This window comes from Pelodiscus sinensis, chromosome 1 (genome assembly GCF_049634645.1).
Source record: "Pelodiscus sinensis isolate JC-2024 chromosome 1, ASM4963464v1, whole genome shotgun sequence".
Classification (NCBI taxonomy): Eukaryota; Metazoa; Chordata; order Testudines; family Trionychidae; genus Pelodiscus; species Pelodiscus sinensis.
In genome coordinates, this window is record NC_134711.1 from 27,457,100 (window position 1) to 27,475,764 (window position 18,665).

The window sequence follows — 18,665 nt, forward strand, 5'->3', positions numbered from 1 at the left end:
TTCTGTGATTTTTATGAATCCTTTTCAAGGGAAGAGATACAGAACTAGAATTTTTCTCTGAGGCAATATTCATAATGACTAAAAAGTTATACTGATGAGAATATATCTGACAGAAAATGTGTCCATTAGTCATCTTTATTCCTGCTAAGCAATTCTATGCCCGAAGATTATGAGATGCTAATTTCCTCCTTGGATAATTCATAAGAATGACCATACTGGGTCAGACTAATGGTCCATCTAGCCCAATATCTGTCTTCTGAGAGTGTCCAGAAGCTTGGCTAATAGCCATTGATAGAACTGTCTTCCATGAATTTGCCTAATTCTTATTTGAACCCATTTATACCCTCCACAGCATCCCCTGGTAAGAAGTTCCACAGACACTGTATAAAGAAACACTTCCTTATGTTTGTTTTAAACTAGCTGTCTATTACATTTTCGTGGTGTGTTTTTTTTTTTTTTTTTTTTTTTTTTTTTTTTGTGGGATGGGAAGACGGGAACTGCATGCAGTATTGAAGGTGATGGTGGGCCATGGATTTATAAAAGAACATAATGTTTTCTGTTTTATTATTTATCCATTTCCTAATGGTAGTTAACAGAATTTTAGCTTTTTTGACTGCTGCTGTACATTAAGCAGATATATTTTCAGAGAGCTATTCACAATAACTCCAAGATCTTTCTTGAATGGTAACAGCTTATTTAGAGTCCATTATTTCATATATATGTACAATTGGGATTATGTTTTCCAATGTGCATTAGGTTGCGCTTATCAACATTGAATTTCATCTGCCATTTTGTTGTCCAGTCAGCCAGTTTTGTGAGACTCCTTTTTAATTCTTCACAGTATGTTTTGGACTTGAATATCTTGAATAATTTTGTAGTCTGCAAACTTTGCCGCCTTTTTGTTTACCCCTTTTCCCAGATCACCTATTAATATGTTGAAGAGCACTAATCCTAGTACAGATTCTTGGAGAATACTTGTATTTAGCCCTCTCTTCTGTGAGAACTGACCATTTATTCCTACTCTGCTTCCTACAGGTTGAACCTCTCTAATCTGACACTCTGGTCCAGCAACATCCGTGGTCTTGCATGATTTTAGTTATCTGGATGTCTACTTATCAGGGGTGTGTCTACATTTCCTGCAATCCCATAATGTTTGCTTATAGCCACCAGTCCTGGTCCTCAGTGTTTTGTGCTGTTATTTAGCTCTAATTTACATCTACATGTCTTCTAAGAGCCCAGTAAGCAATGGAAGTATTGGTAATGCTGCTAGACAATATGACCGCAAATTCTCTGGTTTGGCACCGGTTAGGGTCTGAGAGTGCCAGACTAGAGAGGGTTCAACCTGTATCTTGTAACCCAGTGGTCCCCAACCTTTTCAGGTTGCCGGGCGCCAGGGGGCGTGGCCGTTCGCCCGCCGGGCGCCAGGGGGCGGGGACACTTGCCCGCCCGGGGCCGGGCCCCCCCCCATAGCCACGGGACCGGGCCCCCCCCATAGCCACGCACCCGGGGCCGGCCCCCCCCCATAGCCACATGCCCGGGGCTGGCGCCCCCCAGGCACACGGCGCTTACGGGGGCCGGCGCCCCCCCTCGTAAGCGCCGCGCGCCCGGGGGCCGGCGCCCCTTTCCCCCGCAAGCGCCACGCGCCCGGGGCCGGCGCGCCCCCCCCCCCCCCCCCCGGCAAGCGCCGTGCGCCCGGGGCCGGCGCGCCCCCCCCGTAAGCGCCGTGCGCCAGGGGGCGGGGCCAAGGCTGGGGCCGGCGCCGGGGCCAGGGCACGCGCGGCGCCCCGGGGGCGGGGCCAAGGCCGGCTCCGGAGCCGGCAAGGGCACGCGTGGCGCTGCTGGGGCCAGGGCACGCGCGGCGCACCCAGGGCCGGGACCGGCCATGCGCCCGGGGCTGGCACCTGCCGCACGCCCAGGGGCAGGGCCAGGGCCAGGGCCAGGGCCAGGGCCAGGGCCAGGGCCAGCCCAGATTGCTCCGCGGGCGCATGTAAAGAGCCCAGCGGGCGCCATGGCGCCCGCGGGCACTGGGTTGGGGACCACGGTTGTAACCAATTACTGATTCAAGAGGGGAGCTTTTCCTTATTCTGCTACTGCTTGCTTTGCTTAAAAGCCTTTTGTGAGAGACCTGGTTCAAGTATACAGTATCCACCATATCACTCTGGCTCATGTGTTTCTTGAGCCCCTAATTGAATTCTAATAGATTGGTGAGGCATGATTTCTCTTTTCAAAAGCCATATTGAGTTTTCCCCAACAGATTGTGTTCTTCTATGTGTTGGATAATTCTGTTCTTTTCTATAGTTTCAACCAGTTTTCCTGTTGCTGAATATAGGCATATTGCCCTGAAATTGCCAGGATTACCTTTGGATAGGGATGTTAGATATCATGTAATTGAATAGTTATGTAACTGCATGAAATTTTTAGCAGTGACACAACTAACGGATGTTACAAGGAGGAGGGAAAAAAATTGTTTTCCTTGGCCTCTGATGATAAGACAAGAAGCAGTGGGTTTAAACTGCAGCAAGGGAGGTTTAGGTTGGTTACTAGGAAAAACTTACGAATTGTCAGGATGGTTAATGCTGGAATAAATTGCCTAAGGAGGTTATGGAATCTCCATCACTGGAGATATTTCAGAGCAGGTTGGATAGACACCTATCAGGAATGATCTAGATAAGTGGTCCCCAGCCTTTTGGCACCCGCGGGCACCATGTTGGGGACCACTGATCTAGATGGTGCTTGGTCCTGTTGTGAGGGCAGGGGACTGGACTTGATCTTTTGATGTCCCTTCCATTTGTAGTATTCCATGATTCTATTTGATAGTCCTTGGAGGCAGGGCTGGCCGCCAGCATAGTCTGGCCTCATTCCTTGGGAGCCTTCTGCCACCCCGCACTGCTGCCTTTCTGTTAAATAAATGGATCCAGTGCTCGTGGGGAGCCCACTTAAACCAGCTCCTCACAGGCATTGATTCTTGCTCCTTCACATCGGAGGCAGCAAGGGAGAAAGGGGAGTGTGTGTAGTCAATAGGATTAAATGATAAGCCTAGGTTTATTGGTTAATCGTTTACTCAACTATACGTGAACATCTCTGCTTTGGAGATTTTCTTTAAAATGTGAGGGTATTGTATTAGCTATCTTTCAGTAGTCTGGTACAGAGGCCGATTTAAGTGATGTTACATGCCATAGTTAATTTTGCAATTTCATATTTGAGTTTCTTCACCCAAAAGTTCTGAATACTATCTGGTCCCAGGGATTTGTTATCAATTCCAAGACCTCTTTTACTGCCATCTAACTTTGGGACATTTCCTTAGATTTGTCACTTAAAAAGTAAGTGTCAGGTATGGAAATCTCCCTCCCCTTCTTTGCGGTGAAGAATTAATTTGGCTTCTCATCAATGGCTCTTTCTTCCTTGAATCCTCCTTCAGCACCTTGAGTGTGCAGTGGCCCCCTGGATTGTTTGGCAGAATTCCTGCTTCTGATATATGTAACAAAAATAAAATAAAAAAAATTCATGTGTCTCTCTTGCTAGTTGCTCTTTAAATTCTTTTTCAGACTGCCTAATTATACTTAATTTGTGAGAGTTTATGCTCCTTTGTTTTCCTTAGTAGGGCTTGACTTGCATTTTTTAAGTGATGTCTTTGTCTCTAACTGCCTATTTCTGTTGTTTACCAATGGCAGCATTGTTTAGGTAGGTCCTCTTACTGTCTTTATTTTTTGTTTGCTTTATACATCTAGTTTGAACCTGTATTGTATTTTTTTTAAATTATGCCCATACAGCTTTTAGGCATTTCTATCTGGTGACTATGCCTCTTAATTTACATTTAATTAAGCTCCAAATTTTTGTATAATTCCTATTTTAAGTTAAATGAATATCTCCACATTTTATCTCTTCATCCTGTCTATGGTAACTAGGGATGTCAATGGTTAACAAGTTAACTAGTAAGCATTGCCCTTATTGGGTGATGCTTACCCAGTTAACTGGTGGCCTGGCTGGGCTGTTCCATCCTGGTCAGAGCAGCCCCTGCCTGCAGGAGGCCCCCTGTGCAGCAGGAGCAGCCCATCATGCTACGGGCTGGGCTGGAGTGGCCCACTTCCCACACCGTTTAAGCAGTTAACTGGTTAAACACAAAATTCTGATTTGGCAGCATCAAGATACAAGACTATACAAAATACAAGGTGTGGGGGGTGGGGGGGGGGGGGGGGGGGGGGGGACTCGAGCACTACAAGTGAGAAGGGAATAATCCCAAGATTAAAATGACCTACTGGAAAAATTTACCAGTGCTTTATTTAGTCAAGTTTTAAACGCATTTGGCTTCCATGCTTTTTCTCTGAAGGCTATTTGCTCATGGTATCTGTTTTCATTTTTTAGCAGATTTCTCCTGAAATTCAGCCCACGTTTTATTTTTGATTAATGTATCCCACCCTTTTTGATATTACTATACCGGCAGCCTTAGGCCCTGGTCTTGTGAAGACTTGTGCACGCACAGGAATAGTCCTGTATGAATTTCCGTTAAGCATGTTCGTAGACTTTTGAAGAACTGAGGTCTTAAAGATGAATGGCAAATCCTTTACAGGAGTTTTAATATCTTTTATGCTCTTTTATGATGTATTAAGACTGCTTAAGTCAGTGGCTCTCAGTCTGTGGCCTTCAGGCTGTTTGTGGCCCAGTCAGCACACTGCTGCGACCCATGTGACAGCCTCATGTAGGGTTGTTAGAGATTAATTGAATAGTTATGTAACTGCACAAAATATTATTGGTTACACAGCTATTCGATAGTCCCTGGGGGGGTGGGGTTGGCCGCCAGTGTGCTCCTGGCACCCTGCGTTGCTGCCTCTGTAACAGAGGCAGCAGCGCAGGCCAGCAGCAGTGCCTGTTTGCAGGGGGGCCCAAGCTCCCTATGGACAGAGGCTGTGCTGGCATCCCGCTCAGCAGCCTCTGTCAGTGGCAAGCCTGGGCCCGCAGCAGACAGAGAATGCTTTGCAGAAACCTCTCTGATGGGGAGCAGGCCGCTTGTGTGAGCTGATACATGCAAGGACCTGGTTTGAAAGCCGGCTTCCTGCATGTGCTGGCTCCCACCTGCCCCCTTCACCTTCCATTCTGCTGCTTCTCTATCAGAAACAACAACCCAAGGGGAGGGGCAGATGGCTTGTAGATCAGGTGCTCATGGGGAGTCAGCTTTTAAGCCAGCTCCCCACACCACTGGCTCTCGTTCCCCTCCCCCCTTGCTGCCCCTAATACAGAGACAGAATGGGCGGGGGGCGTGAGTGTAGTTGATAACCCCAGGCTTAACTGTGTACTTGACTATGCATTGACATCCCTATCATCATGGCCATACAGGTGATATATATTGTGTGGATGCTGCTAGGGATGTAAGAGACTAGTCGATTATCCGATAAGCAGAAGCTTATTGGATAGTCGACTAGTGATGAGGCTAGTTGCCTCCCCCCCGCTGCCTCTATCAGAGAGAGGCAGCAAAGTGTGTGTGGGAGGGGTAGGGGGAACGAGAGCCAGTACTGGGGAGAGCCGGCTTAAAAACCGGTTCCCCCCAGCACCAGCTCCATGGGGGGCAGGGATGGTAGAGGCGCTGCAGAAACTATGCGAGTGGGGATTGAAGCAGTCTCCACTTGCGCTGCTTCTGCTGCAATTCTGTTCTTGTATGTTTCAAAAGCAGAAGCCTCAAAGGGAGCATGGGGCAGATGGGGGGACGCTGACCCTGTGCTTCCTGTGGGGCTTCCTTTTGAAATGTACAAAGTCTCACCAGGGCTCTTGTACATTTCAAAGTATGAGGAAACACAGGGAGTGTGGGGTCAGAGATGTTCCCTGCTGGTCCCACACTCCCTTCGAGGCTTCCTTTTGAAATATACAAGAACAGTGGGGCTCTTGTACATTTCAAAAGGAAGACTTGCGCTCCCTGATAATATTCCGCTTTTGAACTGTAGGGTTCTTGCTACAGTTCAAAGGGGGAGGTGCCCTTATAGACTAATTGAATAGTCGATAGAAATGCCATTGACTATTTGATTAGTTAATTAATCTAAATTTAACATCCCTAGATGCAGCTCTAATAACACAGAGAGCTGCATATATAGCCCACAATGATAAATAAGTTTCCTCTTGCCATCCTTCTTTTCCTCTTGTGAGTATCAGATCTTCTTTTTCTTGTGTGGGGCAATTTGTTTGTGTTGAGGTAGACCTGTAGAAATATCTGTAGTGCTAGCAAAGAAATCCCAATAATTCCACTGTGTTGCATGCTCTCAGTGCTTGTATCCCTGGGGAAAAATTTGCCCAGTAAATTTTATTGGAACATTTTCTGAACTGTGCTATTTGAAGAGAAAAGAACAGTGCATCTTTTCATTTATATCTGTAATGCTTTTGATTCTTTCATTTTTGCCGAAATGGCCAGTTAGCAAGGAATTAATTCACAGTATCTCCTTTACCACTATTTGTAGTCTCTAGAGAAATGCCGTTTGTGGTAAAGGAGGTAGCTACAATATGAATTAAGTTGTAATTAGCTAGCATAATACTGAATAGTTTCTTTCCACTGGCTTCCACACCCTTGCTTTTGCCTCTGCTCTTGTCTACTAATGCATAACATAGTGCATGTGTATGAAATAGAGAGACTATCTCCAGCCTGAATTAGCATGCTTTTGGGCATTTTAGAAAGTTGGTCCATGTTGAAACTTAGGTAAAAGGCAGAGTAAGGGCAGCAGCTTCATGAGGCTTCACTTTTCTAATGAGTAAGGGTGAGCATGTACCAAAAAGGGCATGTTTTTAGGCTAGGCAGATTTTTTTTTTATACTGACGCTATACCTCTAAGCCCTAAAGATTTTCATTCATGTGGTGTTTATGGGCATGGATGCATTGTTAGTAAACAAAATAGCCACACAGATAACTTGTGTGGGATTCCTCCTTTTTGTTTCAGTGCTTCACTTTGCAAAACCTAAGAACATTGAGCGAGACAAAGGGTCAAAAGTAAGACCACATCTCTGCTGGGCTTTTTTGACTATTGATGCAAAACTACAAACATTGGTAGAGTTTAAAATATTGTATTGGATTCTCTGATGTGTAATACGGCTGTGGGCCCTGCAGAAACCCTGACAAGGGTCAGACCTCAGGCTTCATCCCCTGTGTGGTCTTATATTTACTTCCCCCCCAAAAAATCAATGGGGACACAGGAATGGGGCACACAGTGGGGCACTCATTTACCCCAATAATATAGACTAGCTTAATAAAAACAGTATGTCTAGTTCTTAGGGCCCTGGTTTCCCTATCCATTCCACTGCTGTTAAACTTGTACTTGATACTTGTTTGCAAACATTTGTTAAATAAACTTGTCAATCTGTTCTTCTTCTGCCAATTCCCTGACCCCCAATCTGCTTCATTCACTGTCTGATTCCAACACCATTCCGACCTTACTGTGTTCCCCTTCACATTTGACTTTTACTAAATGTCATCCTTGTCTTCTGAGCCTTTACTCTTCTGAGCTGCTCCAGCCTCTCCTTCCCCTCTTTTCTTCTCACTTACTCATAGGCATCCTTATCTCTCTGGTCTGCAAACTCTCTCACACTACTGACTGGCTCGAGCATCTCTACAGACCCCACTGACCTGCTTCAGCAACCCTTTCTTTACTCTCCACCTGCATAACTTATGCCATCGGCATTTCAGGAAAACTCAGAACAAGTGAAAGAATCAGGGCAGCAGCTTTATTTTTCCAATGGGCACATGCACATAATTTGCATATAACTTTTGGGGCAGTCTCAAGAGTCTAGACATGTACAAGTTAACAAGTTGTTTTGGATTTTTGTCCTTTCTTTTTAGTACCTTGCTCCACCTCACCTAAGTATAGCAAGACAGTCATCAGGACAAGGTAAGACAACCTGTGTGCTACAAGGTTTGTGTGAGTTAATTCAAAAGTGAAGGCATATTTGGAACTTGATTCATTATAATCCGTGTGCAATTTGGTGTGCAATTTTCAGGCACATGCCACCTATAGGGAAAACAAATGGCTTTACTTGTCTGAGCACAAAATGATGTGCCAGTATGAGGATGCAGAATATACAAGTAAAAAGGATTGTTTTGATTTACCTTAAAAGAAAATGTCAGTGAACAACTTTTTAGTTGCCCTTTGGTCTTTGAATGAATTTTACACTATGACTTATACTGCTTTTTCCCTAGTAATGATCAAATTAACAGGGTGATTCTTCAACATACATTATAAATCTGCCTTAGCTGAACATGAGCAGCTATGAGAAGTGTGGAATCTTCTGATTCCTATGCAGCATGTTAAATTTTCTCCATTAATTAAGGCACTGACTTCAATTCACTGTCAAAAGTTCAGGTTCAGTACATTGAAATGAAAACTGGGTTTAATCTTAATTACAATATCTGCCAATAATGATAATTATTTAGTTTAAATTATGCGAATTGTTACTGTCTACTAGGCTGACCCTATGTATAACACAGACCACAGAATTTGTTGCTATAATTGGTCAATTTTAGGGCTAACTTTGAATTATTGGCATCTCTTAATTGGAATAATTAATTCTCAATATAGAGTGAATATATGCAGGAGGAAGTAGGGGAATCTGCTGAAGATGAGGCGACTGAATCGGAAGAAGACCCTGAATTTGGTGAAAGAATTGGATGCCTTTCCAAAGATTCCTGAAAGTTATATAGAGACTTCAACAAGTGGCGGAACAGGTAAGCTTTCCTTAGGGCATGTATAGACTACATTTGTTTGTTTGTTGGAAAAAGGTATGCAAAATGCGCTCTGAATTTGCAAACCTTTTTCTGATTCTGAGGTTTTTCCATATATGGCTCATCTAGACTGGCCCAAATGTTGGGGGAAAAACCCTCTTTCGAAAGCTCCCTTCTTTCTCTTAGAACGAGGAATACAGGGGCTTCCAAAAGACTGCGTTTGCTCTTCTGCAAAAAAAGCAGAAGAGCAAATGCGTTCCCTGGACACGGCAGAGTTTTTTCGGGATACCAGAGGTACCCAGTCTAGCCGTACCCTCAGATACTGGCAATATCAGGCGTGATTAATGTGATGAGTCTTTTTACCACATTTTAGTAGTAAATGTTTCATGGGGGAAGACATGAGTATCAATTTGTAAATGTGAATTTGAAAGACAGAAGGGGCGCACAACCCGCGCGCAGCCCAGGGCCCGCCCCTGGGGCGGGCCGCTCCTGGCTGTGCAGGGCCCCGCAGCCATGGGGGGAAGGGCGCTGCTGGCCGGCACCACTGGGGTTGGGGGGGCTGGCGCTGCGGGAGCCGGGCGCTCGGTGCTTGATGGCAGCTATAAGGGACGCTGCATGCCCCTTACAGCTGCCATCAGGCGCTCCCCTGGGCAGCCGCTCGGCTAGCCCACCCCTTAGTCCGGCCCTGTGCACAGCACATGCTGTGAACCTCAGACATCTTTACTGTATTTCTGTGTGCATGCAGAATAGCATGACTTTCACAATCACAAGTAGGAGATTACTTTGAATATATGCAATGCACATCTTGGATTAAAAAATGACCATTAATCCAGATTTTGGTGCTTTCTAATGTGTTCTCTTGCTCACTCAAAACACAGATACACAAAAGTCAACCGATTTTATCTGTAATTATTACAAAAAGCAGAGGCTAGCAGCCTTGTACTTAATTTTCATGCACAAGTGGCTTACAGAGGACATCCTCTTATTGGGTGAATGATGAATTTCCTTTATCTGTATGTTTCTTGGCTGAGAGTATAAACATAAATCTGCCATACAAAAATTCAGTTTCTTTAAGCCTAATTGGTACTAAGACATTTCTTGGCCCAGTCTTAACCATTTTAAGTTAGAGAAAGATGGAGGCAATACTACGCTGTGGGGGTTTCAAACTTATTTATTTGCCTTAATCACCACCCACTGTTTTAAGTTCTTGGAAGAGTTGTGGTAGCCCTCTCCCACAGATTAGAACACAATCATATATAAACTACAGGCAGTCCCCGGGTTACGTACAAGATAGGGACTGTAGGTTTGTTCTTAAGTTGAATTTGTATGTAAGTCGGAACTGGTGTCCAGATTCAGCCGCTGTTGAAACTGACCAGCGGCTGACTACAGGAAGCCCGAGGCAAAGCTGCTGTGCCCCGGGCTTCCTGGAATCAGCCGCTGATCAGTTTCAACAGTGGCTGAATCTGGACGCCTGGGACAGAGCAGCTGGGGCACTGCCGGGTAGGTCCCCACAGTGCCACACCTCGGCGCTGCGGGGACCAACCCGGCAGTGCCCCAGCTGCTCTACCCCAGGTGTCCCCAAGTCAGCTGCTGCTGAAACTGATCAGCGGCTGAGTCCAGGAAGCTGATTCCAGGAAGCGGCTGATTCCAGGGGCCCCCCCAGCAGACCAGGGAGACGTGGAGCGGCTTTTCTCGCCGCAGAGGACGCGGGCGGCGGGACCGCAGCGCGTCTGGGCGGTCTGCCGCCCGAGTCCTCCTCGGCGAGAAAAGCCCCGTTTGTATCTAGGGATCTGACGTAAGTCGGGGACTGCCTGTATTCGTTTAAAACAATGGACCTAAAGCTACCTAAACTTAATTTAATAAGGTCTCCCTGAAAAAAAAAAAACTCACAGAAAATTATCATATCTGGCACAAGAATGCTGAAAACATCCAGCTTTACTTTTTATTTAAGCTATTTTAGCTAAAGGGAATCGTCTGTGTGAATATTAAAAATCTCAGCAGTCTCTGTTTTTAGCACTCTAGGCTGTCACCTAATAGAGCTGGATTTGATTTTCAGACCAAGACTTATTTCCTGGCTGATGTGATGGATGTATTGTATATGTATGCTTAGCATTTGAACAGAGGGCAGAGCATCAGGATATCGTGATAGGGCACGTCTATAAATAAGTGGCTAGGAAGCTCATCCTTCTCTGTAGCTATGATTGTATTTGAGAATGGAGCAGCACTGAGGGTATGTCTACACTACAAAGTTAATTCGAACTAACGGACGTTAGTTAGAATTAACTTTCATAGGCGCTACACTAGCGCTCCGCTAGTTCGAAATTAATTCGAACTAGCGGAGCGCTTAGTTCGAACTAGGAAAACCTCATTTTACAAGGATTAAGCCTAGTTCGAACTAGCTAGTTCGAATTAAGGGGTGTGTAGCCCCTTAATTCGAACTAGTGGGAGGCTAGCCCTCCCCAGGTTTCCCTGGTGGCCACTCTGGCCAACACCAGGGAAACTGTACTGCCCCCCTCCCGGCCCCGGACCCCTTAAAGGGGCACGGGCTGGCTGCGGTGCCCGTGCCAGGTGCAAGCCTGCCAGCACCCAGCCAGCAGACCCTGCATCTGGCACAGATCGAGCCACCCACCCGATGCCCCCCAGCCCTCCCCCTCTTCCCGGGACCAGGCTGGCGGCTCCCGGGAGCTTGCCCGGGACGGCAAGAGGCGGGCACCCACCTGGGCTAGTGCAGACATCGTGGACCTCGTCCACGATCTCCGCATTAGGCACAGGAAAGTGGCCGTCTAGGGCAGGAGAGCTGCCAGCCTGGCCACCCAGGAGCAGGTGTGCAAGAGAATCAAGGGGGTCCACTGAGACCCCCGACCCTGAGCTTACAATGGCCGTCCTGGGTCAGACCAAAGGTCCATCTAGCCCAGTAGCCTGTCTGCCGACAGCGGCCAACCCTAGGGACCCTGGAGGGGATGGACCGAAGACAGTGACCAAGCCATTTGTCTCGTGCCATCCCTCTCCAGCCTTCCACAAACCTTGGGCAGGGACACCACTCCTACCCCCTGGCTAATAGCACACCATGGACCCAACCTCCATGACTTGATCTCACTTCCCTTTAAACTCTGTTCTAGTTCTAGCCTTCACAGCCTCCTGCAGCAAGGAGTTCCACAGGTTGACTCTTTGCTTTGTGAAGAACAACTTGCTGTTACTAGTTTGAAGCCTGCTACCCATTCCTTTCCTTTGGTGTCCTCTAGTCCTTCTTTATGGGAACTAATGAAGAACTTTTCTGTATGCACCCTCTCCACCCAACTCCTGCTTTTAGAGACCTCTATCCTGTCCCCCCTCCGTCTCCTCTTTTCTAAGCTGAAAAGTCCCAGTCTCTTTAGCTTCTCTTCATATGGGACCTGTTCCCAACCCCTGATCATTTTAGTTGCCCTCCCCTCTCCCAGCCTCTCTCTTCCCCTCTCCCACCTCCTTTTCCCAGTCTCCCCCAGTTTTGTTCAATAAAGACAGATTCCATTTTGGAAGACACGTTATCTTTATTTTGTACATCAGGAAGGGGGGCTAGGGAGGGGTAAGTGGAAGGAGGTGAGGGAGGAATGGGGTACGAGCCCCCGATGGGGAGGACTGGGCTGGCTCTGCGGGCTTCTGGGAGTGGAAGCTCTCCTGCAGCCCCCCAATTGTCCCCTCTCCCCAAATGGCAGCCTGCGGCAAGTGCAGCCGGGCTGATGGCCGAGTGCTGTGATGTGCCCAGTGTGGGTACTCCGGGCAATCCAAGCCAGGACTGCTTTGCAAGCGGGGCACCCCTGAGAACTGTCTGTCCGGGGTGGGGGTCGGGACCCTTTAAGCACAGCCCTCGGCTAGCCTGAGACAGCATCTCCATGCTCTAAGTCCTCCTCTGATGCCCTGCCGGCACTGCTTCCAGCCATCCTTAAGCCCGGTTCAGGGTCCACTTAATGTGGACATGCTAGTTCGAATTAGCAAAATGCTAATTTGAACTAGTTTTTTAGTCTGGATCCGTTAGTTCGAATTAGCTTAGTTCGAATTAACTAATTCGAACTAAGTTAGTTCGAATTAACGTTGTAGTATAGACATACCCTGATAGACTTAAGTCCACCCAGCGCACCTTATTCATGGAAGGTTATTATGATGTGGCATCCTTGAAGTGGAGGGAGAAAAAAATTGTGTGGACTCCAGGAAGTGTTCTCTGAAGACACAGCCAATCACATCCAAAAGATATTTTTGGTTTGGGACTTTCTGTATCTCTGTTATTCCTGTGTAAATGTGAAGACTGTACAATAGATGTATTCCTAAGAGAATTTTTGCACTTATGGCAAGGGTGGGCAAAATCAGGCCCATGGGCCAAATCTGTCCCGCCAAACATTTTTCTCCTGCCCTCCCAGCTGACTAGCATAGGTGCATACTTACATCTAGCAGCATGTGTTCAGTTGCTCCTCCCCCCACCTTGCTCCATTCTGCAGTCAAGCTGCTCCCAGGATTCTCCTGCTAGTTGTGCAGAGGGAAGGGGAGTGCTGAAGTCAGGGTGTCCCCCTGTTCCTTTACCCCATCTCTATGGAGCCGGGGTCAGGATGAGGGAGACGCACAACAGAGCTCCTCCAATCTGAAGCATGGATGGTAAGTGAGACTCAGAGGAGTGCCTATCTTAAGAGGCAGTGCATTGTTTCTGAGATTTTAGTGCTTGTGTTTTCTTTCGCACACGCACACACTTTCCTTTTTTCTAACTTTGCAATTTTCATGTACCAAAATACGTGACGTGCCCTCCCTGTGAAAATTATTGCCCATCCCTGACTTATTTGTGATAAGTTTAGTTAAGATCTGAACTCATTCATTTTTCTGCACACAAAAGTCATCTTTAATTATTATTCTATTGTCTCTTTCTTGTAAATACCAGCAGTAAATAACATTTCCTTACCAGCTGATTCTTTTTTCCTTTCAGTTTCTTTAATAGCGTTTACAACAATGGCTTTATTAACCATAATGGAGTTTATGGTGTATCAAGACACCTGGATGAAATATGAATATGAAGTAGACAAGGATTTTACTAGGTAACTTCTATTCCTTAGAATTTCTTTTAAATTTAAATTGTCTGAATTTCATCTGCTGTTTTAAAACAAATGGATTTAAAATGTTCTTGTAACTCATAAGCAATTACAGTTTAAAATTAAAATGGAAACAGGTGGTTTCCTTTTGTTTAATATGCCAGGGCCAGGTTCAGTTAAAAAGAGAAATACATCTGCCTTCTATTAAGAGAGAAGAGACTTGTCATTTTGTCATTATGCTTCCTGTTTTGCTTCTGTGTGCAGTTCAAATTATTGAATATTCATTATAAAGCACCAAGTTGCATACAGCTATCTGATGGTTGCCTGTTATACTACATGTCATGACAACTCAGATTGCTGGAGATAGTTTTGCTGTCAGTTCCAGATGCTTTCCTGATTTTTTTCCGAGGTGATACTTGTTCACAACCCCAATTGAAGTCAGTATTTCAGAAACTAAGCGCTTCAGAAAAGCAGGCTTTCTATAGCCCAATTCACAGATGCAATGCATATTTTTGAAAATTGGCCTGAAGTAGTGATTGTATTATGTCAGAAATACAAACACACTTGTTTTACTCAGAAAAAGAATGTTTATAATAAATTTAAATGAAATGCATCCAAAACTCTGGTTTTGCCCCCTCAAAGAAAAATCAGTTTGAACAGACTGACATCCTCCTATTGTACAGTTATGCAGTCTTTTGCTTCTTCATCAAAGAGGCTCTTAAGTTTGGCTGAAAATCTATTTTGGGTGAGTGTAACAAACCTTCCTTTTTTCTAACTTAGTGAGAAGGTTTCTTTACAAAGTCACTTAGACTCGCCATGCCTGTTTTCCATCTTAAAATGGGATTAATAACACATACTGAGACAGACTGCTGGCTGTGCTCCCCATCAGAAGGAGAGGCTGGCCGCGTTTGCTGTGAACAAAAGCTCTGTAAATAGAAGGTGGTGAGAAATTGGCACTGTCAATAAAAGGCGTGGGTGACTGCACTAGAAAGGATCTTGAGTTGATTTGTGACCCAAGAAGAGATCCCAAGGCAAGGGGACTGGGGAAGGACCTTGCCACAATATTGTAGGGGGGGCGGATTTGTGTAATCCGATCCCTTCTGGGGACCCCGAGGATCCGGCTGCGGCATGGTATCCTCATCAGACGAATCCCAAATATCCGTATTCTATATGGTAGGGTCCCAATCAGTGGACTGGAGCGCACAGACCTTCACCTGAGAAGGCTGGTGGTCCCGGGTGTACTTATACTTCTGATTGGCATAGCGGACAGCCATAACCTGCAGATTCTGACCCATCTCTGCTGTCTGCTTCTGTGCATGCTCTAACGTGGCTTGCTGTATTCCAGACAGAGCTTTGATCCTGTCCAGTTCCTCCTTAATCTGTGCCACCACTTGCTGTAACTCCTCCTTCTCCTCGGTGCTACTGGACCAACCCGGCAGCACCCCAGCTGCTCTGCCCCAGGCGTCCCCAAGTCAGCTGCTGCTGAAACTGACCAGTGGCTGACTCCGGGAAGCCCGGGACAGAGCAGCTCTGCCTCTGGCTTCCCCGAGTCAGCCTCTGGTCAGTTTCAGCGGCAGTTGAATCGGGGACAGCTGGGGTGCTGCCGGGTTGGTCCCGCAGCGCCAAGGGGCAGTGCTACGGGACCTACCGGCAGTTGGTCCCGCAGCGCCAAGGGGCAGTGCTACGGGACCTACCGGCAGCACTCTAGCTGCTCTGCCCCTGGCTTCCCCGATTCAGCCGCTGGTCAGTTTCAGCAGCAGCTGAATCGGGGAAGCCGGGGGCAGAGCAGTTCCAATGGTCCGGCTGCCCAGAGCACTTCCGGGTTCCTGATGGTGCCCGACCATCAGGAATGCCGGAGCATCAGATGTCGGACCAATGGAGTTTTACTGTACATGAAAGTACACTTCAAAATATTACTGACAGTGGAGATGCTGCTTTTCTGTAATCATTGGGCTTTTATAAAAGGCAGCTAAACTACAGAATCAATCATTTCATTCAGTTACTGAAGTTCATTGAAATATTTTATTTTTCTATGAAACTAGATCCCCCGCCACTTGTTTTGTATTAAAGGCATAAGTGGTTGAATAGGACACTGGGGGTGTGTCTAGACTACATGCCTCCTTCGACGGAGGCATGTAGATTAGCCAGATCGGAAGAGGGAAATGAAGCCGCGATTAAAATAATCGCGGCTTCATTTAAATTTAAATGGCTGCCCCGATCTGCCGATCAGCTGTTTGTCGGCAGATCGGGGGAGTCTGGACGCGATGCCCCGACAAAGAAGCCTTTCTTCATCGACACAGGTAAGCCTCGTGAAACCAGGCTTACCTGTGTCGATGAAGAAAGGCTTCTTTGTCGGGGCATCGCGTCCAGACTCCCCCGATCTGCCGACAAACAGCTGATCGGCAGATCGGGGCAGCCATTTAAATTTAAATGAAGCCGCGATTATTTTAATCGCGGCTTCATTTCCCTCTTCCGATCTGGCTAATCTACATGCCTCCGTCGAAGGAGGCATGTAGTCTAGACACACCCTGGGTGACTTCTCTGCCTAAGTTCTCCCAAATCTTAAATGAGGATAATATTTACCTGGAGTGATATTCATTTTGCTCTAGGAGTACATTTCTGGACGTATTCTCACTTAGTTATTTTGTCTTTTTAGCTCTACTAAATTTACTTACTATTGCAAATGTTTTCTTTTTTTGTCTTCCAGTAAATTAAGAATCAATATAGATATTACTGTTGCTATGAAGTGTCAATGTAAGTATTATATCAGCATGATAGTATTGATTGTTGTGCTTTTTTTAAAAAAAATGGTATTGCTGTCCAATTAAAAACATGTTTAAAATAACTTGTTCAGACACCTTGGCTGTTGGTTTGATTTTCCAAGAAGAGAGCCTGATTGTTCCAGACTTTTTGGAAAAATAGGCATTTTATTCCTGAGATACAGGATTGGGCACAGTTAACCAGAGGGTGTATAGGAACAATTTAACAAACTAGTAAGTGAGGTAGATCATAAGCTTCCTCTGTTGTTTGGTGGCATTTACAATAAAATTGAGTCATAGGATGTTGCTTTCAGGCTGAGGTTGTCCATTTTCAGTCAGTGACTTGATAATTGTTAAGCTCAGGTTTGCAGCTTTTTACACAAGTGCTTGGTAATTAAATTTCATTTGTCTATACTGTGTTTTTTGGTTAGTCTTGACAGAGAAAAACCATTATTCTTAGCCATATTGTTGGGTGTTTAAAGTTTTGTCTACATTCCCTGTGCTTCTTTTCATGGGTCTTCAACTCAACTATAATATTTTTAGATTGTGTGATAGAATCATAGAATCATAGAATCATAGGACTGGAAGGGACCTCGAGAGGTCATCGAGTCCAGCCCCCCGCCCTCAAGGCAGGACCAAGCTCCACCTACACCTATGATGCTGAAGTTTGTTTCATAGTAGTTTGATTTACAAATACCCTATTCCCTGCTCTTATGGATTATTTTAAATTTGTCGATCTGCCACAAACCGAGCAGGTAGAAACTCTCTGATATCTAAATCTGGCTCTGGCTCTGGCTCTGACACAGACTGTTTGATCTTGGGAAGCTCATTACACTTCTCTGCCTCAGTGATATGATAAATGGGTACAATACATAAGTCAGGCTGTTATGACAATTACTGTCATACTCTGGAGATGAAAAGTGCTAAATAAGAGCTAATTGTTATCAGTCTGCTTTTTTTCAGTTAGTGTTATATCACTCTTCCAATGTGTTTTCCTTCTTTTAAAATCAAATAGGTTAGTTTTCTCTGTGAACTAGTGTTATCTGGATTTGATAACTGTGTTTATGTAAATGGAACGGATTTAAATTTGCACCAATACCTTTTTGTATGTCTGTAAATGTGCATAAGTGTGTGTAAATATCATATTTTGTTCAATATTTACTGTTTAAGATGACCAATAAATAAACATTCTCTGAAAGGGATATATCACTGAGAAATTATGGTATTCCTAAAAACTGTCTGTTCCCTTCTCTTTCTGCCCTCTGTCTGATGTAGTTAAATGTCTTGAAAGTATTTTTTTCACAGTTTCTTGCCAGCTTCCTTCTTTCCTTTACTAATATGCACTTGCATTCCATTAACACAGAATAGATTCTTCTCACTTTAATGTGTATCTGCTGTTTTACTGATTGGTTTGAAGAGATGTTGTCAAATGCTACTGGATATTTTGTTTATTAATATCTGTTTTTGTATTTTTTTTAAAACAGATGTTGGGGCTGATGTTTTGGATTTAGCAGAAACAATGGTTGCCTCTGCAGATGGTTTAGTTTATGAACCAGTAAGTTTATTCCATTTTCTTTATAAAGATAGTGCTGTTAACTAAAATGAAAAGACATCACAAAGTAAAGCTAAGCCTCCAAAAATACTATTCTGTCCTGTAGCTGGACCTGCGCAGAATCACTGTGCAGCACCAATTATACTCTACATCCATGATGTCCAAAACATTAGCCACTAGCCACATATGGCTCTTTGGCTGGTTGAGTGTGGCTAATTTGCTATAACAGTAGCCATTATAATGGCTACTACTTCAAAACTGGTTGGACACAACAGCTCTATGTGGTCACAAAGGTTTGTCCATTCAAAACTAGTTTCAGGGTTGGCTGTTTAAGTTTAATATGCTCACACTATAAAGAGATTCTGTCCAGAAATGCAATTTCATTGTGAGCATGTGTAGTGGGATATGCACACCCCATCCCTAGAAGGGCATCTCTGGAGTGTGAGGATATTGCTACTACCGCATCTCATCTTTCAGTGCCCTAAGTCTGTCTGTCACCCCACGGCAGCACAGTCTAATGGCTAGAGTCTATAAAGTGACACTTGGTTTCAGGGCAGTGCAGACAGAGGAAGTGGGGCGACAGCTCTGGTAGGGGGCTCAGGCCCACTTGACTCCACC

At 45.3% G+C, this 18,665-nt stretch overlaps 1 protein-coding gene across 2 annotated transcripts in view; it reads left to right on the forward strand.

The window, feature by feature from the left end:
• Window positions 1-18,665, forward strand: part of ERGIC2 (ERGIC and golgi 2) — a 51,465-nt gene that overhangs the window by 12,909 nt on the left and 19,891 nt on the right. The window contains exons 1-6 of one of the 2 annotated variants that reach the window (XM_075927369.1): window positions 532-1,121; window positions 7,810-7,858; window positions 8,546-8,691; window positions 13,634-13,742; window positions 16,444-16,490; window positions 17,980-18,050. In XM_075927369.1, the coding sequence (XP_075783484.1) occupies window positions 8,586-8,691; window positions 13,634-13,742; window positions 16,444-16,490; window positions 17,980-18,050 (333 nt within the window). In that variant the 5' untranslated portion in view covers window positions 532-1,121; window positions 7,810-7,858; window positions 8,546-8,585. Of the gene's footprint in view, window positions 1-531; window positions 1,122-7,809; window positions 7,859-8,545; window positions 8,692-13,633; window positions 13,743-16,443; window positions 16,491-17,979; window positions 18,051-18,665 lie in introns of those variants that run through there. The other variant, XM_075927361.1, reaches the window with a different exon arrangement.